We start from the raw sequence: 26,174 nt of genomic DNA, 5'->3' as shown, positions 1-26,174 counted from the left end.
TATAATTTGGTTAAAGTATGTTACTTCAGTCAACATTTATTACAAACTAAAAACTAGTTTGAATATGCCATTATAAATTAATTCATTTATAAAGTTGTCTGTTGCTGTATTTTATGTTCACTGTTCCTTTAAAAGTATTGAACTTAACTTAAACAAAAATGTTTCCCTTGTGAAAAATAAGTACTTTTACAAAGTGTACTTATTACGCAGATAATGTACTTTAACATAATACACTTGAATTGTGAATGTTTTTTTAAATCAAATGCATATCAGGCCTATTTGTAATTGAATTCACATGTATTATAGTTTAAATGAATATTAAATGCAATTAGTTGAACTTAAGAGTGATTTTTTTAACCAACTTAAGTGGGACTTTTATATGTAATTTCATAATTACTTCCATTGACTTTGGTTAAAGTTTGGTTAAATATGGTTAAAGTGTACTTCTGAATGCACTGACAAGCAATTCATGTGAACTAAAATATACTTTAATGTTGGTTCATTTACACTATTATTTAATTAAATATATTTGTAATAAAAAAAAAATCTAATAGTGATTTAGCAATTTTGTATATTTAAAATGTATTTCAAAAATCTATTAAAGGGTATTTTAATTAAACACACTAGAATGTATTTTTAATACACTTCTACAGCATTTATTCATCTTAGTTAATGTTTATTTCAACATTTACTAATACATTATTGAAATCAAAAGTTGTATTTATTAACATTAGTTAATGCACTGTGAATTAACTAACAAACAATGAACGAACAAACGATTGTTTTTATTAACTAAAGTTAACAAATATTAATAAATACTGTAACAAATGTTAGTTGTTAGTTCACGTTGGTTAACACATTATCTAATGTTAACAAACAAGACCTTATTGTAAAGTGTTACTAAAATGCATGATTTATAAGCTCTCAAATATTACCCAGCACAAATATTACCCAGCACAAATATTACCCAGCACAAATATTACCCAGGACAAATATTACCCAGCACAAATATTACCCAGCACAAATATTACCCAGCACAAATATTACCCAGCACAAATATTACCCAGGACAAATATTACCCAGCACAAATATTACCCAGCACAAACATTAACCAGCACAAACATTACCCAGCACAAATATTACCCAGCACAAATATTACCCAGGACAAATATTACCCAGCACAAATATTACCCAGCACAAACATTAACCAGCACAAACATTACCCAGCACAAATATTACCCAGCACAAATATTACCCAGCACAAACATTAACCAGCACAAATATTACCCAGCACAAATATTACCCAGCACAAATATTACCCAGGACAAATATTACCCAGCACAAATATTACCCAGCACAAATATTACCCAGGACAAATATTACCCAGGACAAATATTACCCAGCACAAACATTAACCAGCACAAACATTACCCAGCACAAACATTAACCAGCACAAACATTACCCAGCACAAATATTACCCAGGACAAATATTACACAGGACAGAAAGGTTTCTTAGTCACAAATCTTACTCCAGCATTACATTAAATGTAAGTTCGACAAATGAAAAATTTTAGCACAAACACTCCTGAGATAAGTGCATGTTAAACTAGAGAACTCCAAAGAAACAAAATTGCTTGTAACAAACTTTTTTGGCAATAAATAAGAAATTGCATGTTGTCTTTATTTAGGACTGCCCTGATAAAGCAGTTTCACTGATGTTTACATACTCCACAAGACACAATGATAGCTGAATTTAAAAAGTGAACCAATTCAAAATTGTACATTTACACTTGATCGTTACCCAGAAGAGTTTTTGTTTAGTGGGCTCAATTACAACTATTACAAAGAGTGAAAGCATTCACTGCTCAGGATGGCAACGCAAAGCATCAGGAGTCCATCAGTTTAATTCAGTGTGAAAAGATGGATCTCAAAATCATACAGTTACTCTGAGAAGTCTGCAGAACATGCCGGGAAAAGCTAAGAATGTGCAGGACCTGGAGGATCTTTCTGAACATTTAAAGGTCAGGATGAACAATTGACTGTTGAAAAAAAAATGCAGCTGCCCTCTTCCTTCGGTCTGTTACCTGGAAATATAGGATGTTTAGAGGGGGATCTGTAAATATAATTTATTTCTTGCAAATGGAAAAGCTCATCCAAAGCATTTAAAAAGACTTGATCGCAGTGCTTTATCTTATAGTGTGTGATGGCTGGGCAAGGAATCTTCTCTGCTACACTCTCTCATTCACACTCTGGACTACATTTCCCAGCATCCCTCCTGGTTCTCACCTCAGCCGCACCTGCCACTGATCATCACTTCATTAACACACACATATAAACACACACCCACGTCGTCTGGTCTAGTTTAAAGAAAAGACTATTTACCTGCTTTATAGCGCCAGAGTATCGCATATTCTCCTGCGAGTGTTTCTACTTCCTCGTGTCTCAAGCGTATTCAGTCGTGATCATCTGTTAACTTACCGCTAAGCTCACCTGCTTTTACCATCTGCTCATCTGCTGCAATAAAGTCTGTCCTTATTTCTGCTAACCATCTGTCCGAGACTGATAGTCCATAACAATCACCTCATCAATACGGGGTTGTGATTCCACAAAGCTTGCACCGTATCTCCAATTAGTCATCTGTACTGATCCTGCAAAATTAATAAATCCAGACAAGTACAAAATCACATATTACAAACATAGAGTCACTGAACATCACACTCTTCAAGTAACGCTTTACAATAAGGTTCATTAGTTAACATTGGTTAACTACATTAGTGAGCATGAACTTATGATGAACTGCACTTATACAGGATTTATTCATCTTTGTTAATGTTAATTTCAACATTTACTAATATTTTATTAATTAAAATATTGTTAACATTAGTGAATGCACTGTGGACTAACATTAACAAAGATAAACATATACAGTAACAAATGTATTGCTCATGGTTAGTTCATGTTAGTTAATACAAATACACTAATGAACCTTATTGTAAAGTGTTACCCACTTTTTTTTTAAAGTGCACTAAAGTGTGTTAAGAAATATAGTTATGAAAGTGTACTTTCTTTAAATGAACACATTTTAATATTATATTATCTGCAATACACTTTTTAAAAAAGTATAATTTTAAGATTTGAAGTACACTACAAGCACACTTCTTTTGCACACTTCAGTTCTTCCGGATAAGGCAACAACACAGAAATGAAAACTGGAACAATTTTCATTCAGAAATTGCTAGTCAACAACTTCCTCTTGTAAAATGTACTCTAATAATCTTTATTTACAATTTTTTTTTTTTTTTTTACAGTGAATAGTACAAATCCACAATCATGTGAACTATTAAAAGTTAATTTGATGTAAATCAATTTTGCATAAATTGAAGTGTAAATATTAAGATAAATCCTCCTATATATACATTTTTTTAGATTTCAGCACAATAAAATTTGAAGTATATAAATGACTGTATGAACACGATTGTTCTTCATGTAACTTCCACTTCTCACAAATTATTCAATAAAAGTAAAAAAAAAAAAAAAAAGTATTCTGAAAGGAAATATTTTACACATATTTTATTAGAGTCAATCAGGTATAAAATTGTATGAGCATGTTTTGGAAGAAATCCAACGTTATTTTTTTATTTAATTTAATTTTTCCCCAAAGATTTATTCTAAAACTTAAGAACGCACTCAAATGTACTCACCTCAAATCTTTAAATGTGTATGCAAGTGTGAGTGTCTGTTTGCATGCTTCTACTGTAAGAAGATCCTGCTCCTCTGATTGGCCGTGCAGTCAGTCCTAGCAGAGACACACAGTGAGGGAGTGGACGACCGTGTTGCCTGAGGCTTCTGGGAGGGGTTTCTGTATATAACCCTTCTCTGCTGCTTTGCACACTGACTGCTCCTCTGTCTACCTCAGTCCTCAGACCAAGCCACTAACCTCTCACCATGGCTCAACAACCAATCAGGTATGAAACACAACCACTGTATTCAGTAAAAACCCTTTTGGTGCTACGGTATTATTGTAAGTAGTCTGAACCTGTTGATTTGAACTCGTGTCAGTCTGACATTGCCTTGCTTCTTTGTCATTTATCTTTACCTTCAAAGCAGTGCCTTGATTTTGTATAAATGTAAAATGGAAGAATGGGAATACAATGACTATGATTTTTTTGGGGGGGTATTGATTGATTTATTCACTCTTTTCTGTTGTTCGCAAGCCTCCCTGCCAAGCTCATCAATGGTGGAGTTGCTGGACTTGTGGGTGTTACCTGTGTTTTCCCCATAGATCTTGCCAAGACAAGACTCCAAAACCAACAAGGAAGCCAACGGGTCTACAAAAACATGTACGTCTTGCACACCACATTTGTAACATTTAGTTTATTTTAATTTAGGAATTTTAGTTTTGTCTTTTCCAATCCACTTTAAACTCTACACCGAACCCTTATTGAAAGTTCACTCAACCTTAAACAAGAAAGCATTTTCTTTGAAAGAGAGTTCCTGGGAGAAAGTAAGATAATTATCTGTTATGGATGCCTGAAAACTCGTTTTTCTTTCTCAGAACACAATGTGAGTGTGTAAGGTGCGAAGCTTATTCAGGCTTCACTATTGTTTCAGAATGGTGATATAGCTCAGTAGACAATAACAGATCATTATTATTGTGATTAGGATGGACTGTCTGATAAAGACTGTTCGATCTGAGGGATACTTTGGAATGTACAGAGGTAAGCAGTTTTAAGTTTATCGGGTTTTTTTTTTACGAAAAAAAAAATCACTTGACCTTCATCTTTTCCTAAAATCTAAAACCCTATAAGGACAGCTTCATAAAGCAACATTATGTCAGCACTTTATACCTTTTACATAAACTTGCCCGAGGCACTGACTCAGAATGATTTGACTGAACTGGGTGTTGGTCTTGGCAGCATGTGTTTAAATGCATGTAACTGTGACTTACTTTTAGATGTTTGATATACCGTAGTCAACATTTGAAGTGGATCAAAACCTTTCATTAAAGTTATACATGCATTTTGAACAATACCCATTCTTGTCTTGATTAACTTTTTTGATCCACTTCAAATGTTGACTACTGTAGTTTGCAATGTTTTGCATTTGCAAACAACTCTTACAAGATTATTTATAAGAGCATCTGAAAGCAGGAATTATATCCTTAGAACAATGAAATGAAAACATCTTTGTAGTGGTAAATATTTTTCATAGATCGACATTTTCTTCCTACAGGTGCAGCAGTCAACCTGACACTGGTGACTCCTGAAAAGGCCATCAAACTGGCCGCCAATGATTTCTTCCGCCAGCGACTCAGTAGGGGAGAGTACGTTCCCTCCACTTCTATCAAGAGATTGCACTGTACTAAAGAATAGTTACATGAAAAGAGGGTGAATGACGCACACCTGTGTTTCAGACTCAAGCTGAGCGTGTTTCAGGAAATGCTGGCTGGTTGCGGGGCAGGGATGTGTCAGGTTATTGTAACAACCCCCATGGAAATGCTCAAGATCCAGCTTCAGGATGCAGGACGACTTGGTGAGGCATAAATACTGACCCAGGTTCACCTTCTATCATGACGAATCTACAATTTTCAATGCCCTTAGCGTAATTATAGAAGTAATTATATTTAATCCCCAACACACTATATGACTTAGTAGACTTGCAAGGTTTTCATTGGGAAGGAAGATATCTGACCGGCTGTGCCGTTTTTCCCACATTCAGTGGCTCAGCAGAGGAAGTTACCCATGCTCCACACTGTGAAACTCGGATCGGCCAGTCCAGTCCTGAACTGCTCCTACAGTGTGGGTCCTGTGTCTTCAACCAGGAGAGTGTCAGCCATTCAAATTACCCAGGAACTGCTTCGCACAAAGGGCATCCAGGGACTTTACAAAGGACTAGGTGCAACCCTCATGAGGTAAGACTCCATCCTGTATTGTAAATGGGCAATCCATTCCAGTTAAAACTGTGTTTGGGGCAAACAGAATTTTAACAAATCTAAGTACCACATGCCTAAATAGGAGGTACTACAGTACCACTAGCCTAAAAACCAGAATCGGTGTAACACCGGGTGTCCAATCTTGCTCCCGGAGTGCCACTTTCCCACAGAGTTTAGCTCTAAAGCCCGGGACACACCAAGCTGACAGTCGGTCGTTGGCCAATGTCGGGCTGTTTTTGAGTGTCGGTCGGCTTCGTCTTTTTCACTGTTCCACACCATTTGCGGTCAGGGTTTTTTGGGCCGATTCAGCGTGTAGAATCGGCATTGTTCCGTCGGTGAGAGAGAGGACTCTGATTGGCTTTAGCGAACGATTCAGTGCACTATAACAAAAGCAAAAGTGATGAAAGGAACAAATAAGTAAAGACAGTACAGGCTGTTTTAATTTGACATAATCTTACCCGAGAATTGAAATGCGCAAATATTTTCATAACAACATGAGCCAAGTGGAATGAACAAAGTGATCAGAGTGATTGATATTAAAAATGGTAAGCTAGGACTGCTTTGTTTACGGGTTGTATAAATGCAGTCCTAATGTCAGTTTCCCTTTTTGAATGAAGAATATAGACTATTGATCCCTGCTGATGTAGATACAGTATTTACTTACAGGCAGGGGTAGAACGCACATGCTAGTTGACAGTCGCCTTTAGTCCTTTCGGTGTGTTCAAGTGCAGCTTTAGGGCTGAGACGACAGCAGACGAGAATCGACAACACAGTCAGCTTCCATCACCGCTAGTTCTTTGGTGTGTCCCGAGCTTCACACATCTGCCTGGAAGTTTCTAATGATCCTGAAGACCTTGGTTATCTGGTTCAGGTGTGTTTACTTAGGGCTGGAGCTAAACTCTGCTGAAAGGTAGCCCTCCAAAAGCACGATTGGACAACCCTGGTCAAGTTGAACTTGTCCCTAGATCAACATACATGCTTGCCCTCGAACAACATTGCCATCAAACAATTATGGTGGCGTTAGAGCCTTCAACAACTTTCTTTGTAGCCTATCATTCCTCTCAGATTTCCGGGGTAGGTTGGGGTTAGGGCTGTAATTGTTTTGTAGGTATGTTAGGCAAATGACACTGATCAAGGAACTTCCAACAAGGTATCTCTCTAAAACAGACCTTGGGTCTTCTTCTTGCAGGGATATCCCCTTCTCTGTGATTTACTTTCCACTGTTTGCCCACATCAACCAGCTGGGCAAGACATCTGAGGGTGACGATGTGCCTTTTTACTGGTCTTTTATTTCGGGCTGTGTGGCTGGATGTACAGCGGCTGTGGCAGTCAGTCCTTGTGATGGTGAGTGTTCAAGATTGGCTGAACAACATGTGTTTGAGCAGATGTTAGTGTATGTGCAAAGACTAAGGTTGATCCATCTCTATCCAGTGGTGAAAACCCGGCTCCAGTCACTCAATAAAAGTGCCAATGAAGACACCTACAATGGCGTGTTAGACTGCATCAGGTATAGTATCTAGTAACTTGGATAACGGACATTCTGGGAAAGAGAATTAGTAACCAATTTGGTTCCTCTTCTGTTGTAGTAATGATGATTTCGCTCTTTCTTCCTATACAGAAAGATAATGCGTAAAGAGGGACCAACTGCGTTTCTGAAGGGTTCTGGCTGCAGGGCGCTAGTCATCGCTCCACTCTTCGGAATTGCTCAAGTGGTTTATTTCATCGGTGTTGGAGAGTTCCTCTTAGGACAAACCCCATTCAACCTTTACTCTGTCTAAACATCTTCACACTGTGAAACCAACTGAATTAAACTTTAAAGACCAATGCAGCTATGATGCAACTAAATGTTTGAGAACAAACCAACCTGGTCACATGACAATTTGTAATATTTTATATGAGATGGTAATATCTGGGTCAAACAAAAACATAAACCTACTTTAGTAATCTGGAAGGTTACATGATCCAAGTTATAAGACATCTTGTGCCAATTATTATGTGTTGCCATGAATGTGTGTTGAAACAAATGTTTTTTTGGAAAAGACTGATAATGGCTTAAATGAGTTAAATTTCATGTCCATACAGGCTACCTTTAGCATAGTCAATATGCTTATTCAGGAAGCTATATCATTGAACATGATTAGGTTTCTTTTTCTATTGGAAATGTATGGTCAGAGATTTATCCTCAGTGAGGGTTGATTTGAAAGCGTACAGTCATGATTCATGCACTCAAAGAGCCAGAAAATCTTGTAATATCTTTTTTCTATACATGTGTCCTCCATTAACAGTTCTGTCCTACCTTTCTTGTGATGTTTTAAACATGCACAGTATTATGGAGGCCGCTGCTGATTACTGTGGACATTAGCATGGAGACATTTCTATGAGGACATTGTTATACAATATACATGACTCTAAAGAGACACAGATATGGGAAGTTTGATTCCTACTGAAGTGAGGTTAGAGTTTTACACCAACAGAATTAAAAGACATTCTGTTCAACCTAAACTTGTTAAATTGTCATACTTAGAGCTTTAAACAGGTCTCTACACATCTTGAACCATTCCAAGCAGTTCACATATTCAGAAATTGGGATTTGTTTGGGATTCACACATTGAAATAGAAGAAATATGGAACTGAACAATGACACAAGGACCATAACAAACTAAAATCAATGTGTGTTTTATTGTTAATTCCACAATGTTCCTAATTTTGTGGTTAGTATGTGCAAATGCATTTTTAAAAAGGTTTCTTGGACATTTTTAGCTGTTTTTAAATGTGAAATGCCACAAAATTATGAAGTTTGTTTGACTAATCTATTTGCTACTAACACCGCTGAATAATTTGGAAACTGTGTATAACGACACATTAAGCAAAACCCTTTTTAAGATGTAGTGAAGAATGTGATTCTTTTCAATTTTAAAATAATTGTAATTTTTCAATCAATATTTTTCTAAATATTCAATCTGCTTTGTAAGTAAGTGTTATACAATATGCATGACTCTTAAAGAGACACAGATATGGGAAGTCTGATTCCTGCTGAAGTGAGGTTAGAGTTTTACATTAACAGAATTAAAAGACATTCTGTTCAACCTAAACTTGTTAAATTGTCATACTTAGAGCTTTAAACAGGTCTGTACACATCTTATACACCTGTACATCTTGAACCATTCAAAGCAGTTCACATGTTCAGAAAATGGGATTTGTTTGGGATTCACACAAGGAAATAGAAAAAAATATGGAACTGAACAATGACACAAGGACCATAACAAACTAGAATCAATGTGTGTTGCTTTTAAATGTGACACTAAAAACAAAATCTAACAAAACTAATGATAATTTGTTAAACAATGACATGGAATTCATTAATTAGTAGTGCAGTGGTTGTACTCAAGCCTGTAAACAAACTGTATCCTTAAGTCTTAGCATTACTGAAATATAACACTTGCATCTATTATTAGCCCAAAAAAGAATAATAAATGTTTTATACTGCATGTATTATTTACATACTGTATGTATTATATGTATTATATATGTGTATTTTATATATATGTGTGTATGCTTCAGTGAAAATTACAAGTCAAATATTTGAATAACACATGTGTTGCAGTAGTGTACAGGAAACTCGCACATACACAGACATCTAAAGTGCTTGGTGAGTGTTAACTAAAGACACATCTGAGTTGGTGAAAAGTGCACAGTGTGCAGTGTGGCTGAAACTTTAGCCTGTGTGATTCTGCCCAAGAGCTTCCTGCAAAGCATTCACTTGCAGCTGACGTGCAATTCGTGTCAGAACGACCAGACAAAGTCTTGACTTTATGTACGTGATCAGTTGTAGCTAGCAGTGTAATTTACAATATTTTATTTCTAACTTCTGTATTTAAAGGCACATTTTTTAACACTTATAATAACTCTATAAGATAATAATGAAGAATAAACATTTCTGTTTGACCCTGGTGCTCATGTGGCAAGAAATATAAATAGTGACACCAAATTGTTACTTTTTTTTTTTTTTGCTGAGCTTTTCTCGGAGGTTAAGGCACTTTTAAATGATTTTATTTCCATTTATTTCCATCTATATATCAATATCATATCAAAAGCATTTACATTTTTTTAATACCAATATTTGGTCAGAAATTAAGATTTGATAAGACATTGTAAAACTACTTGGTGGGCCTAAATAATGTGGAGAAAAAAAAAGAGTTTTGATATATATGTAGAATGAATGGGTAGTAAAAGCATTACTTTTCACCATATAACTGCAAGCTGGTGCCAATCTCTCTCTCACACACACACACACACACACACACACACACACACACACACACACACACACACACACACACACACACACACACACACACACACACACACACACACACACACACACACACACACACACACACACACACACACACACACACACACACACACAAATATAAGAAGACTCAAGCCTGTCATGTGATACAACATGGATTCAAGACTGTGCTACTAATATTTCACATCCAGTGCCTTCCATTCCAGTGAGTTAAAAAGACAACCAGTGATGATGTTATGTGATGAGGGGCCCCACTAAGGTCCTGTGCTACACTGTATATCCTACTCGGTTTGCTTGAGAAAGCGCACCCACCCATGCTCCCATAAAAATCTGAATTTAACGGATGGCCCTGTTTACGTGGTACGTGTTATCTGCGATGTCGCTGGTGATATGAAAATCTGAAAAACACAAGACTCAGAAACTTCAAACAAGTTTATTTGTTCTCGTGCTGAAATGTTCCTGAGAAACTCGAATGCTATTTTTGAACTTGTTCTCCAGAAAATAAATTAAACACACAAATTATAAACACTAACATCAAAAAAACTGCAGTGTTATGTTTACAGTACAAACAATCTCTACATCGTTTACACAAAATGTAAGAATGACACACTAAAAATAGTTTACAACAGAGTCTCTACTCAAAAGCTACATGCTCCATACTAGTTATTTTACAGTCTGAACAACCACAGATGGGTTGCTGTTGGGTATGAGGACAGAACTACTTCAACATTGAATGTGAACGAAACACTTGTTTCATGTGTTACTCTCTGTTAGCATCGACTACGACGTATCCTAATCGCTACTCTAATGCCACTTCAACTTGAGGAACTTCAGCAGTGATGCACCAGCAGAAATATATCTGACCAACCAAAGGCTGTCCCATTATAAATAATAAAAAAAGAGAGATTTTGTCCCTTTTCCAATCCTTTCATGAAAAAAAGAATCATTCAACAAAATATTAAACGATTAGCTCACTTCAGAATTAAAATGTATTGATAACTTACTCACCCCCACGCCATCCAAGATGTTCATGTCTTTCTTTCTTCAGTCGAAAAGAAATTGAGGTTTTTGAGGAAAAAATTCATATAGTGGACGTCAATGGGGTCCAATGGTTTGAAGGTCCAAATTGCAGTTTCAGTGCAGCTTCAACGGGCTCTGCACAATCCCAGCCGAGGGATAAAGGTCTTATCTAATCAAACCATCTGTCATTTTCTAATTTTTTTTTACATTTATATACTTTACATATATAAAATTGTAATTCTGAAGTGAACTAACCCTTTAAGTTGTCTTTTCGGATAAATTAAAGAAGGCACCTTAATATTCAAATGCAAAAATAAAAAAAAACACTGGCCAAAGTTGCCTCTATACACATCAACCGCACGATACAGATCTTCATGATCACAACAACTATAGTAAGAACTTATGAAACTCTCACACAGATATGTACACAGAAATGTAAGTGTTTTAAAAAAAAGTACATCAGGACTGAGCCAAGTTCAGTTATGTGGAAAATTTGGTTCATTACAATTTGGAGATACTTCAGTGTTTATTCCAAAATGTTTAATTTGATAAGTTGAAGTTGAAGGGTAGTTGATGAAAAAAATAAAAAAATACTGTCCAACATCCACATTTTAGGGTTAAAAATGTTTGGGTTCAAAAGTGTGAGACGTTGTTGAAAATCCGGAAAACAAAATCTAATTAAAACCTCAAAATACGCCATATGGTGCAGATGTACCTTGAGTGACCTGAGTTCGTGCCCTGGCTCGAGGTCCTTTCCCGATCCTATTTCCCTCTCTCATTACTTCCTGTCTTAACTCCACGGTCCTATCCAATAACTGGCAAAATCACACAAAAAAATCAAAATTTTATAAAAGTATGTGCGATATTGTAGAAAGGAATTAACATGGCCAATCTAATATGAGGTTACCAAATGCATGTGTAATTTATTCATGCATTTCATATTTAAAATAGTTTTAGGTGTAGCGTGTCAACCTTAAGGACGCTGCTTGGACTGCTATCAACTGGTGAATGAATCAAACAAATGATTCAAATGCGTTTCGTCTTCACAGCACAGATGGTTGGATGCAACCACATACAGAGAGTATGGCACCAGATAGTGTCAGCCTTGAGTCTTTACTTATAGCTACATGCATAAAATAACCAGGCAACTCCACACCACAAGATCCACAGTGAGAATGAGTCGATCTGGCTCCATCGAGACCCAGAACACCGGGCAGTAACGTTATCAGCTGTTGCATAACAGAAACCTCGCCAGAGTTCACTCGCAAGAAAGAAGAGCTGGAAATATGTGTTGTTTCTCCTGAAGTGGAAAGGACATGGAGAAATTCCGAAGCAATACTTAAGGAGGCTTACTGAACAATATGGACTTCAATGATGCAAGGATTCCTCTAAAGATCTCCAGCATGCGAGTTTAGGGTTTTCTGTGCATGTGCGTGTCGTTTTGATCATTCATAAATGTTTAGCAATCTCTTGGTGACAAAGAAGACTACTTTCTTTGTGTATAAACATTAAGCGAAAGGCATCTGTGGGTCTTCTCACCGTTCCCACCAGCCGTGGGTTTGCCACAGAATCCCTGGCATCAAATTACACAATATTTTTATCTGACATCTGAAGCCACACAGCAACAGCCAAGAATAGCATGAAAACGCAGAACAGCGTGCACTAAAACTGAAGTCACAATCTAAATTACATTATTAACACAATTTCTTTTGTCGCACTTGGAAAATCCAGCTCGGGCACCTAACCAGTAGGCATTGAATAATGACAACCCAGCAATCTGAAAGGGTTAAAACAGGATTATGTGTACAGGATTATGGACATGGAGTTTGTTTTCAGCTCCTGAGTTTATAGGATGGCAGAAGAACCCCTTGAACTTGGTTGGAATGGTATTGTTGTAAATGCGTGTCAGGGCGAGGAAGACTGTGTTAGATCACCTCCCTGCTGTTCCGGATTGCACAGCATAGGACCATACTGAAGATCATGCCAATAATCTGTAAAGAGAGAAGATGTTACACATACACAAAGTTGTACATGGCACTGTTTGCTTCCTTAATAATTATCTCTAATCTTACTGTATACAGTAGGTGCACATTATTCTGAACTGATCGCAACACAAATTTTGGCTGAGAATTTACCCTCAAAAGATAAAGTCATTATTGAGTTAAATGAGAAAAGCATCAAATGGACATTACGAAAAATTGCTTTTGAAAGAAACATTTTATGTGATTAAACATAGAATTTATTACACATAAACGTTGTTTGGGCTACAACGGCCATGATTTATTATTATTCTTTTTAAATGAAGTGATACTCTACATAAGAAAATAAAACTGCCTGTAGATGGCGGTAAATGTCTAAATTAATAAGTCATTGAATCATTCATTCATTCGATTCGTTCAACCGGCTAATTCATTCAGTAATGTAAATTTAATTGGCAATTAAATCATTGGTCCACCCGATTGATTCGCTCAAAACGCAGATTTATTCTGAAATGAAACACAGCTGTGTGTTGCTCAGAGACACACAACAGTTCAGCTGTGGCTTTTTTGTAGGCAAAAATTACGACAATAACAAAATAGACAATACTGTGTCTAAAATTTAACCCAAAATGTACTTATTTATTGAACCGTTGAATAACACATTTGCACCCGTGCTATTCGGGACAAAAACATCACTCGTTTGATATTGATTAACTATGTCATATGATATAAATACAAAACTCATACAGGGGCATTTTTGCCCTGATATCTTGAATTTTAGGGGCATTATAACCGCATTCAATAGGCTCCATCACACAGTGAGTTGTTTCCCTGGATCATGTTCGTCACCAATCAACTGTATGAAATGACCTTCGTAGGTCTGGGTGTAATGTTTTGGTCATGTTTCATGTCTGTCATGTGATTCCCTGTCATAGTCATGTGATCCTGCGATGTGTTCCCTTGTCTGATGTGTCATGTTGTCATTGGTTCATTGTTTCATTGTTTCACAGGTGTCCCTTGTCTTGTCATTAGTCCATGTGTATTTAAGCCCTCATATTTGCCATGTGTCTTTGTCAAGTTTTGTTGGTGTAACCATGTCCCATGTCCCACGTCCCACTGGCTGAGGAACTAAACCATTTCTTTGCCCGCTTTGAGGTTAAGAAACTCATCACATTTCCAGCATTTCTGCCAACCTTTGACACCTGCCATCTCACCCTACAGGAACACGAGGTGAGACGAGTGCTCAAAACAGTGAACACAAGGAAGGCTGCTGGCCCGGATGGAGTATCTGGCAAAGTACTCCAGGCCTGTGCCAATCAGCTTGTTGGGGTCTTTACAAAGATCTTTAACCTTTCACTGACATTAGCCATCATCCCACTCTGTTCCTAAGGGCATTTTCACACCTGAAAGTCCACACCAAGGTCCGAACCAAAGTTCATGTTTTGATACATTTTATACATTCGGTAAGTTTTGGTTTGGTTTCACATAGCAATTATGCGAGCGCACTAAAGAACTTTACATGACATACTTGCGTCCTGTCGTCATCATCTAGTGGGCTGCATCTTGACATTGCTTGGTTTGTAAACAGACGTGCGTCTGACGTGCTGACAACATTGACGTGTTGTCAATTCGGTGGGTAACTTTGACAAGAATGAATGAACAGATGCATATCGTTGCCACTATACTGTTATCATTACGCCATTACTACCTGCAGCACCAACTATACTCGAGGCTAGTTCAAATTCGCTAAATGAATGTCCTCGTTGTGCGAACATTTTATCATCGCCGGCAGGAAAGGAGGAGACCAAATTTCGTCTGTTTGGTCCAGACCGTGGTCCGGGGGAGGTTTCACACCTGTAATTTTGATTCGGATCAAATTAAAAAATGTCTGGAAATCCGGACCAAACAAGGTAGGTGTGAAAGGGCCCTAAGAAAGCAACCACAAATAACTTAAATGATTACAGACTGGTTGCATTAACACCAATTATCATGAAGTGTTTTGAGAGATTGATCTCACGGCACATCAAATCCAGCCTTTCCTCCACCCTGGACCCACACCAGTTTGCATATAGATAAAACCAGTCTACGGAGGATGCGATCAACATAGCCCTGAAATCTTAAGCAACAGGGGACATATGTAAGAATGCTCTTCGTAGACTACAGTTCAGCGTTCAATACAATTATTCCAGTCATTCTAGTACACAAATTGACTGAACTGGGCCTCTCTCCTTCCATCTGCACCTGGATAAAGCACTTCCTCACAAACCACCCACAAACTGTTAAGATTGGCCCTCACCTCTCATCCACCATCACGCTCAGCATCGGCTCCCCACAAGGCTGTGTACTGAGCCCTTTACTCTACTCCTTGTACACACATGACTGTACTTCCATCCATTCTACCAACAAAATCATCAAATTTGCCGACGATACTACAGTGATTGGACTGATCTCAGGAGATGATGAATCAGCCTACAGAGATGAAGTCCAGAAACTAGTGGTGTTCTGATAATAACTTGTCTCTGAACACTTCAAAGACAAAAGAGCTAATTTCTGACTTCAGGAGGCGCAGCGTGAAACCAGCTATCTATATCAATGGAGACTGTGTGGAGAGGGTCCACACCTTTCAGTTCCTGGGAGTCCAAATATCCAACGACCTATCTTGGTCTGCTAACACCTCAGAAACCATCAAGGCGGCACAGCAAAGGCTGCATTTCCTTAGAGTGCTCAGGAAACATAATAGTGCTCCCACTATCTCTCAAAGTCCAAGAAAATCACCAAGGACATATCGCATCCAGGGCACCACTTGTTTAATCTTTTGCTCTCAGGCAGACGGTACAGATCCTTAAGAACAAGGACCACAAGACTAAAGGACAGCTTCTTTCCAGTGGCAATTCGGATTTCGGACTCTAAACTCAAAAATGCACTAATGTACTAAAGGCAAAGGTCAGGGTTAAAATACTATTCCAGTCAGGTTATTTAACTACATTTATTATTTTTGTATTCCAATCTCTCTTCTGTCTATACTGCTGTCTTATGTAATGTGCAGTTTGTCAACGTGCAATATCACCACTTTAATTATTAGGACTTAAAACAAATGCACTAAATAAGAGGTTAATGTGAATACTAAGTCTGTAACTGTAACTGTATAGTCTAGAGTTGATTTCTTGTTGTGGTTAGTTATATGGTTGTCTGGTTATAAGGTTATATGTATGTCTTTCAAACATCATTCAGGAGCAGCGCACCTACTTTCGTTGTATGCAAATATAATGACAATAAATGCTTTCAATTCAATTCAATTCAATAGAGATGGAAATTAAAATGTACTAAATTGACTACATTGAAATATTGGAATTTACCATGACTCCTGCGATTCCGATTCCCACATAACCGACGATGAAGAGCTTACTGTTGAAAAACTCTTCAATGGCCACGTCACATTGCTGCAGACAGCAAAACACACTGATAATATGTTTCTTTTAGTATGTACAACATCCTTCTACACCAGTGGTTCCCAAACTTTTTCTGCCTGGCCCCCCTTTTGTAGAAAAAATATTTTCAAGTGTCAGAGCTTTTGAGTACGAAATAAAACGGGGCATCAGTTTACTGTCTGGGATTTTGTCGTGACACGCCACATCCAGTGTAGACAGCCTCACTGATTAAAATGGCTTCTATTTGCTTTTGTCGAGTCGTCCTGCTCGCGTCTGGTGTAGTTGTTTAAGTAGTTTGAAGTAGATTTATTGTCTGCTTTACGTTTACCTGGCACTGGCAGTTTTTTCACAAACTTGTCCATTCTTATTGCAGAACCATGCATCATTCATTTATTTTTTACACGGCTCCCTGCGATACTCAATTCTGATTCTTAAATCGCGCTATCTAGCGGTCTGTAATTGCACGACAGCAACCGCTACTACTGATAACACACTGCTCAAGTGGGTACTGTGAGACATTTTGATATAATAAAATATGTCAAATTAATATTTTGTGTTTAATTATGTGGCAAGTAGCCGGATAATAAGCGGGATAATTTTTCAGTGGAATCTTGTATCATCCTGAACAGGTTTCTTAACAATTTGCCAGGGATGGACTAACGCCCAGGGCACTAGACCAGAGTGGCGGCCCGGACAAGCTGGCGGGGGGTGATGATGGGGGATGGGGCGACCTGTCAACACCACCACCCATACGCAATATGAAATCGGAGTGCTACGCTACATCGTTAAACCCATACGCAATGGGAAATCGGAGCACTAGCGCACGACTGTTTCGTAATCCGTCCCTGCTGACTGTACACTATCCCGCGCCCCCCTTTTTATAACTCCGCACCACCCAGTTTAGGAACCACTGTTCTACATAATTCAGTTTCAGTGCATGTTGAACAGGTGTCACACTAACTGAAGGTGTTTACAATTTTCAAATTCTAAACATACTGGTATTTACCAAACAAACTTTCTCCTTATTGCATCAGAAATCCTCACCTTGTTTGTTTCGATGTCTGGACACAAAGTGGTCCCCGTTGCAGATGAGCCACAGCAGTTCAGCTGCAGATGTGAAGCATTACAAATTCAATCATTCATGACAAAGTTGGGCAAATATACAACCATTATATTATATTTAGTATATTAATGTTGTTAGTGTGAACTGAAACTAAAACTATTTAAAACAGATAATTGAAATAAAGCTGAAAAATACAGTAAAATAAATATTAGATGAAATACTCATTCAAAATAAATTGATATTTATATTAATAAATACTGTATAAAAGCGTATAAAATGACATAAGCGTATGACATTTCAAAAATAACCATTGTATTCAGTAAATATTGGTTCCATTTAGAGTGTCTCAAGCACGTGTAAAACTTTTATATTTATTATTCCTGATTAAATCAACAAAGAGATACACAAAAAATGTAATAAAAGTGTAAACTCACAATGGTGTGGTAGGACTGGACAGTTGCATTGTTGTTGTTGTTGTCTTTGGCTGATTCGTTATAGAAATTTTTTATTTCCTCAATAATCTACATGAAACATTAATAACAATGCGTCAGAAACGTCAAACTAATATCATTCCAAATGAACTCTGAATCAACACATTTCCAGTCTAGTAGTACCTTATCTTTGTTGATAAACCCAAACACTCCTGCTGCAACTTCTGCTCCAAAGATGACCAGAAGACAGGCGAAAAACTGCCAGGCAAGAGAGACACAGCACCTGGGTTACTTCTGCTTTATTTTCCATATTTTTTTATTAAATAAAAGATTCTGGTTGTTTTTTTCTTTTTACTCCTTTCTCAAATTGAAATGTTTAAAACAGCATAAGCATCAGTAAGATAATGTATTTGATAAATTATGTAATGTTTTGTGGTATTAGTTGATTTGTCTCAATCTAAAACATTCCATCCTGTTTGAAAAAATACACATTTAGTATGTGTAATTTTGATATATATTTGATACTATGATATTATCTTAAGATTTTAAAAATGGTTAAAAAAAAAAAAGTACAAAATTAATTTGAAGTTGACATCCGTGTTAAACCAGAAGAATGAGCACTATCTCACTCACCAATCCCAGCAGGCACTGAGACTCCCTCACAGCACCACAGCAGCCGAAGAAGCCCACCAGCATCACCAGACCCCCGGCCGCAATGAGGATATAAACCCCTGCGCAGGACGCAAGAATAAAGCAGCGGTCAACAAGTCACATGACAGGTAATACAACGACCAGAACCACATGTAACACACCAAGCCATTTTATGCTTTTTCAGCACCAACTGATGGTAATATCTGTGAAATTTTGAGAAATAAAAAGGCCTATTGTAAAACGTGTAATACTGTTTTTGGTAACTAAAAACAATATTTATTTTAAAAATATTTCAAATATTTATTAAGCTCAAAGAGAAGATGGATGTTTTGAAAGCATTTTTTATAAATCTGTTGTCATTGCAATTTCCCACCAATATTAAAGCTTGAGGGTTTAAGTGAAGAAATTAAGATTTAAAGGGATACTCCACCGTTTTTTCATATTAAACTATGTTATTCCCTTAAAGGTGAACTAAGTAACTTTTTTTACCTTAACTGAACAGCTTCGGAGTCATTGGAATGGTTATATTACTTATTTCGGGTTGAATGGTGGTCGTTTCGCACCCCCCTGGTGCCCGTGAGCGGAAAATACGTACTTGCAACTTTGAGCCGGCGGGCCGCCGGCCGCTGCGTCAGGAAGTCTCGCATGATATCAGGTCTTGCGATGTAAACAATTGCTTTACGGCCAAAAGAAATCTGCTAAAATGCATTTCATTATTGCGCTCCCTCACGCTGTCCGAACCCGAATGAAGAAGACGTTTTAAAGAATGTCCCATCTGCTTTGATGTCGTTGATCTATAGCCTCTGGTGTCTGAGAATCACCAACGAGTTTTTACAACAGTGTTGTCAAATATCTATTCCGAAGCTGTGGGGGGAGCTCTAGAGAGAAACCTGCGAGCAAAAAGCGAGAATACAGCGAAGAAGTCCCGAAGCTACTGAGTGCTGCTTTAACTAAGACGAGTTGATACATACCTCTCTCATCTCAGTGCGTGCACTCAATCGCTCTGGTGCGCGGTGACACTCTGATAGCACTTAGCTTAGCCCAGTATATTCAATGGTATCTAACAGCAATGAATTTAGAAGTGACCAAACACATCAACGTTTTCCCTATATAAAAACAGTTACACGAGTAGTTATACGACCAAGTATGTTGACACAAAATAAAACGTGGCGCTTTTCTATGCGGGTTAAAAAGGATAACTGTAATGTATGGCGGAATAGCACTTTCGCAGTAAAAAGTCACTCCTGATCCTCTTCCCACTATTGACAGAAGTGAGAGGAAGAGGATCAGGAGTGACTTTTTTCTGCGCCGAGTTGAATATACTGGGCTAAGCTAAGTACTATCAAAGTGTCACCGCGCGCCAGAGCGATTAAGTGCACGCACTGAGATGAGAGAGGTATGTATCAACTCGTCTTAGTTAAGGGAATAACATAGTTTAATATGAAAAAACGGTGGAGTATCCCTTTAAGTGTTGTAATCTTACTACTGTAGAGTAAAATAATTAATATACAGTACTTATTACAGTGCAGTTTTATATGATAACATAGTACTGATAGTTGTATATAATATACAATACTTAATATTACAGTGCAGTTTTATATGATAACATAGTACTGATAGTTGTATATAATATACAATACTTAATATTACAGTGCAGTTTTATATGATAACATAGTACTGATAGTTGTATATAATATACAGTATCCTATAAACATTAGCTAACAATTAGAAATAACAGTAAAACATACTAAACACTGAAAATGTTACCTTTTAATTTGTTCACAATTGAAATATTAGCAATATTAGCAATAATGCAGATTTCAAATGATGAACACAGTCCTGTTCCATCGGAGAAACTGCCACCAATGTGAATGTGAACGCTAAAGAATAACTTTCTCCAGGTATTGGACCTGTTAGGTGGCTGTAGCGAAGCGTACAACTCAGGAGATACTCAAACAGATCTTTAATCCAATAATCAACACAAAATTAACAGGAGAATCACTATGAGATTACACAGACACGTACACATCGACGTTAAACAATACAGGACAAAGAACAGACTGAAACTGAGGGCTTCAATACACAGGGCAAACAAAGGAGCTAACGCATTAATTAACAAGGAAACAGGTGAGTGGGATGAGTTAATGAAACAGGAAAACGTGGGCAAAGGAAAACAGCAACTGAACACAGGGGCTAAGGGGCTGAGTAAGTAAAACTAAGGGGCTGTTTACACGACACCGTTTTCAACTAAAATCGTAAAACTTTTTATGTGTTTTGGGTGTTCATGTACACGATAATGGCGTTTTGGGCGCCTGAAAATGGGTTTCAAAGTGTGTAAACAACAAAAACGTGAATCTGTGAAAACGATGACGCCATGCACATGCGCATTATGTGTTCAATCTATAGTGTTTCATCGCCATCTAATGGCCTGGCAGCAGAATACAGCGTTTTTAGTCTTTTCACGGATCCGTGTGAACGGCGATCGTTTTGACAATGGTGTCGTCTCGAAAAACTTCTCAGTTTTAAGCACATCGTTGTCGTGTAAATGTACTCTATGGCTGGCCACACACTTGAAGATTTTAAGACTGATTTTGCACCTAATTTGCACCCCCTAGCGATGGGACAAATCTTCTAGTGTGCATTCGGAGATTATAATGCTAAAAGTCGGTTGAAACTGTCTGTGATCTCCCACAGTTTTAAAATCGGTTAAGGGGGGGGTGAAATGCTATTTCATGCATACTGCAGTGTATGCATACTGCGTACACTGTTAAAGAGTTGGATTCCCATGCTAAACATGGACAAAGTTTCAAAAATTAAGATGTACGTTTGATGAAGTATTTCTGTGCCAAAAATACTCCTTCCGGTTTGTCACAAGTTTCGGAAAGTTTTTTTCGAGTATGGGCCTGTGTGACGTCAGATGGGGTGGAATTTCCTTATTTGGGTCCTAAGGGCACTTCTCCCGGAAGGGCGCGCGCGCACCCGTAGACCAGAGCGAGAGAGCGAAAGCAGTACGCCCATCAAAGCGCTGTGCTCGGCTTTAGGGAAGTCATCAACGGAGTTGTGCAAGTGTTCTTGGTTGTTCCCTGCATTTCGACAATGATTGTTTTATAAACAAGGCCCAGTTCGACGCCGGATTTGCAGATCATCTAATGCTTAAGGATGGAGCAGTCCCAACGATAAAGGTTCACGGTCGTGCGTTGGAACCGCAGGCGGTGAGTAACTGCTTCAAATGTCTGTGTGTTGTTAGCTATCGGCGCGTAAGCACAGCAAGTAAACAACATGATCACGTATAGTTAATGTATCTATGGAGCATGCGATGTATGGTGTGTGTGTGATTCGCGCTCGTGATTCTTTAGCTCCGCCCACACGGCACGCCTCCAGCCGCTCGGTTTTTTCCGGAAAGACACGGTACAGCCTATATTTCTTTTATAAATATAATAAAACTAAAGACTTTTTGGAGATATGAAGGATGCAATACTACTCTATAGGTACTCAAGATTAACATGAGATTGACTGAAACTGAGTGTTTCACCCCCCCTTTAAGATTTGAAAATCCTCTAGTGTGTCCCAGGCCTTAGACAAAACAGAACAACCCTGACAAGACCTCTTTGTCTTGACATTGATTGTTAGTTTCAGCAAACAGCTTCATCATGCCAGAGAGGATGCTTACCGAGGTGGGGATACAATCTTGTATAACCAGGCAAGAAACAGACTAACAAAGAAGATCAGAGTGGCTAAAAGAAGCTACTCTGAAAAGCTGAAAAACCAGTTCTCAGCCAATGACCCGGCAACAATCAACAAATGGCTGAGGATCTGAATGTGTTTTACTGTCGATTTGAAAAGCCCAGTCTCACACCTCACACCCACTCTGACCTGCACTTCACACATTCACCAACACCTCCTGCAACCCCCCCTCCTGCTATTCAACTTAAGGTCTGTGTGGAGGACGTGAGCCGAGTTTACAAAACAACAGAAGATCAGGAAAGCGTCAGGCCCAGACAGTGTTTCACCTGCCTGTTTATTAAAAGTCTGCGCTGACCAACTGGTCTCAATCTTGTGAAGAAGGAGCAGTCTGAAGTTCCCTGCTGCTTCAAACGCTCCACTATCATTCCAGTCCCCCCCAAAAAACTAAATCATTACAGCTCGATACATCATTGGACTTAATGACTACAGACCTGATGCTCTCACATCAGTGGTCATGAAGTCATTTGTTGGCCAACCTGAAGGACATCACTGGACACTTGCTGGATCCTCTTCAGTTTGCCTACAGAGCAAACAGGTCTGTGGATGATGCAGTCAAGTCAAAATGAGACTGCATTTTATCCTGCAACATCTCGACAGACCTGGGACTTATGCAATGATCTTATTTGTAGATATCAGTTCGGCTTTCAACACCATCAAACCAGATCTTCTATCATACAAGCTGATCCAGCTTTTCATGCCCACCTCAATCTGTCAGTGGATCACCAGCTTTCTGACAGATAGGCAGCAGCTAGTGTGTGAACGGGGAAACTCACATCCAGGACCCACACTATCAGCACTGGTGCTCCTCAGGGTTGCGTCCTCCCCACTGCTCTTCTTTTTTTTTTTTTTTTTTTTTTTTTGCCTTTTATTGGGACAGGACAGTAGACAGTTGACAGGAAGTGAGATGGGAGAGAGACGGGGGATGGGATCGTGAAAGGACTCGAATTCAGGCCGCCCGAGCGCAACGGCGCTACATGTCGGCGCGCTGACCACGAGGCCATTGGCGCCGTCCCCCTGCTCTTCTCACTGTACACAAATAACTGCACCTCAAGTGGAGTCATTCAGTGGAGATGATCGTGGACTTCAGGAGAAACACCCCAACACTCCCCCACTCACCATCAAGAGCAGCACTGTGGCAGCAGTGGAGTCATTCAGGTTCATGGGCAACACCATCTCTCAGGACCTGAAGTGGGACAATCACAGAGACTCCATTGTGAAAAAGCCCAGCAGAGGTTGAACTTCTTTCACTAGCTGAGCCACAGGAGCTGCTGACACAGTTCTACTCAGACGATATTGAGTCTGTCCTCTGCACTTCAATAACTGTCTGGTTTGGAGGCTGAACCTGTACTAGAGACATCAGAGGATGGTTCGGACTGCTGCCCCCCAGTCCAACCTCCAGGACCTGTACTCTTCCAGAGCGAGGAAAAGGGCAGGTCAAATCATCACAGACTCCACTCACCCCCGGCCACAACCTATTTGAACTGTTGTCGTCCGGACAGTGCCTCAGATCACTATAGGCACAGGAACAGTTTCTTCCCACAGCCTATTTCCCTCTTGAACAGTTAAATGCCTTCCAAGTACAATATCCTTGTAAATTCATTAAGACCTATTTATTCATATTATTATTCACAATACTGTAAATATGTTCAGTATCTGTACATTTTTATAAAGACTAATATAGTCTTTATACTTTTTTTATTCTTAAATGTTATCAAGTGTCTTGTTATATGTATATACTGGAAGCTTCAATACGCAAGCGCACTTGGTAATAAAGCTCTTTCTGATTTCTGATTGTTCAGCAGGAAGTAATAAAACCGGATCACCAGCAGAGGGAAGCACAAGCGTTATATGAGTCCTTTTGTGAGATGACAGCATGTTTTTGAGAACAGCGAGACCGCACACAACACTTAAAGATGATGTCATTAACTTTCACTCCAGCCTCTTCCATCATCTCATTATCCTCATTAGAGAGAACAGAAAGAGGGAAAGGGGTGTATGAATTCCCATCTGCCCCAACAACAGAGAAAAAGCCGACAGGTTCAGCATCCTCAGACTCTAGCCTCAAAATGTAATCGAGAGACATAAGCTCTTTAGTTCATGAGGAGTTCTTCCTGAACCGTTGTAATTATGCCACAGGAGACCTGGGACAGGTGGGACGTCTGGAAATGAGATATAAACTCTCTTGAGAGAGAGATAGAGAGGAGGATATTGCCTCCTTTTTTATTATTATGTAGGATAAAAAATTACAGATGTTAAGTAATTATTACAGTGCTTTCAAAGTCATGCTGTAGTGTGTGTGATATTTCTCAAACATTCTGGTCAGGGTATTAACAGGGTAGAAGTCTCATCCTCACCAATGCTTCATTTATTTAATCAAACATACAGAAAACAGTAATATTGTGATAGATTGTACGTACTAACTTACATAAGCAAAAACTTTGGTTTGTATATAACTCCAGTCTTATGTGTACTATCAGTTTTTGGTTGTTTATGGGTCAAGGAACTGCTTCATTTTATTGAGCAGACTGTTGGATATTTAGCCAATTTCACAAGCCAGTAGGCCACAAGTACAAAGCTATAGGTAATCACAGCCTTGCTGATATTTTGAAAAGTATGATATTAATTTGAACAGTTCCCTGAGTGATGAAAACAGAGAAAAGTTCCAGCTCTTCAATCAAACATTAGGAGCCCTTATAGAGTAATAGCACAGCTCTCCTCAACAAGTGGCATGTTTTAAGGTTTAATTCATTTCTTTAACACAAATAATCCTTAGGTTTAATGAATAGGAACTACTATAACCTGGTATGAGAGATGACGATGCTTGTCTTTAGAAACATAAACGGAAGCATACAAAACATGTTTTTTTCCCGGGACATATACTTCTTCTGGGCTGAGAGTGTTACTTACTCAAGCTCAAAAGCCTCTTACCAGAATCTCCAGAAAAAAACAGGAAAGCAAATTAGAGCGGAAACTAAAATAAAGTGTGACAGAAAGAGTGGAAACAACTTTTATCTTCCCTCTTGACTAAAAACAATCTTGTCACACGCTGGTAATATTTACACCGTTGCCACAGCTGTGGAGAAGACCATACTTTGTCATTGCTAACTCTATAATCTAAAAGTCATGTAAAATGTGTGTGTGTGTGTGTGTGTGTGTGTGTGTAGACAGAGAGGACTATGAAGCCTGAACTGTTCACTGTCAGCATTGTCAGATGGTTTATTCCAAGCGATTAAGGTTTGGCAGGTTAGGTCCTGTTAACCCCTGCTGCTAGATACTGTAAAAACATCTTTCTTTATCTATTATTAAGTATTCTGGCAAAATATAATTAAAGCAACATTTATACTGCAACAGTATAATGCAAAAGTTGGACTTATATAGTAAGTCTATGAATATAATCGTATGTGGGTTGTATTTGTATTTAAATGTGACATACAGGTTGTCATAAGTGTGTGTGATGCCTTAAAATATCATGTGGTTTTATGACTGTGGGTTGCAACTCTTCATCTGAGCTGATGATGAACTAAAACGATTATTGGTTTAACTTAAAAGTAAGTTACCTGGTTGCCTTACATTTTGAAGTTCATTGAAATTAAAATTTTGAGTTAATACAATG

The 26,174-nt window shown here is 38.3% G+C and overlaps 2 protein-coding genes across 2 annotated transcripts in view; one reads left to right on the top strand and one right to left on the bottom strand.

Annotated features, from left to right (window-relative positions):
- The first annotated feature begins 3,822 nt into the window (after positions 1 to 3,822).
- slc25a55b (solute carrier family 25 member 55b) lies at positions 3,823 to 11,461 on the top strand. Its single transcript, XM_082145235.1, has 9 exons — positions 3,823 to 3,966; positions 4,216 to 4,341; positions 4,664 to 4,719; positions 5,234 to 5,324; positions 5,415 to 5,533; positions 5,720 to 5,912; positions 7,123 to 7,277; positions 7,365 to 7,440; positions 7,552 to 11,461. The coding sequence occupies exons 1-9, from the start codon at positions 3,947 to 3,949 to the stop codon at positions 7,709 to 7,711; spliced, it is 996 nt and encodes a 331-aa protein (XP_082001361.1). The 5' UTR covers positions 3,823 to 3,946; the 3' UTR covers positions 7,712 to 11,461.
- Positions 10,663 to 26,174, bottom strand: part of tspan2b (tetraspanin 2b) — a 29,435-nt gene continuing 13,923 nt past the window's right edge. The window contains exons 3-8 of the mRNA XM_082145270.1: positions 18,800 to 18,897; positions 18,350 to 18,424; positions 18,170 to 18,256; positions 17,717 to 17,779; positions 16,601 to 16,684; positions 10,663 to 13,256 (exon numbers count right to left, since the gene is read on the bottom strand). Coding sequence (XP_082001396.1) covers positions 13,191 to 13,256; positions 16,601 to 16,684; positions 17,717 to 17,779; positions 18,170 to 18,256; positions 18,350 to 18,424; positions 18,800 to 18,897 — 473 coding nt within the window. The 3' untranslated portion in view covers positions 10,663 to 13,190. The remainder of the gene's footprint in view (positions 13,257 to 16,600; positions 16,685 to 17,716; positions 17,780 to 18,169; positions 18,257 to 18,349; positions 18,425 to 18,799; positions 18,898 to 26,174) is intronic.

The sequence above is a fragment of the Leuciscus leuciscus genome (genome assembly GCF_965113295.1).
Source record: "Leuciscus leuciscus genome assembly, chromosome: 18".
Classification (NCBI taxonomy): Eukaryota; Metazoa; Chordata; class Actinopteri; order Cypriniformes; family Leuciscidae; genus Leuciscus; species Leuciscus leuciscus.
Note: the sequence above shows the minus strand (reverse complement) of the source record. Positions and strands in the feature narration are given on the sequence as shown.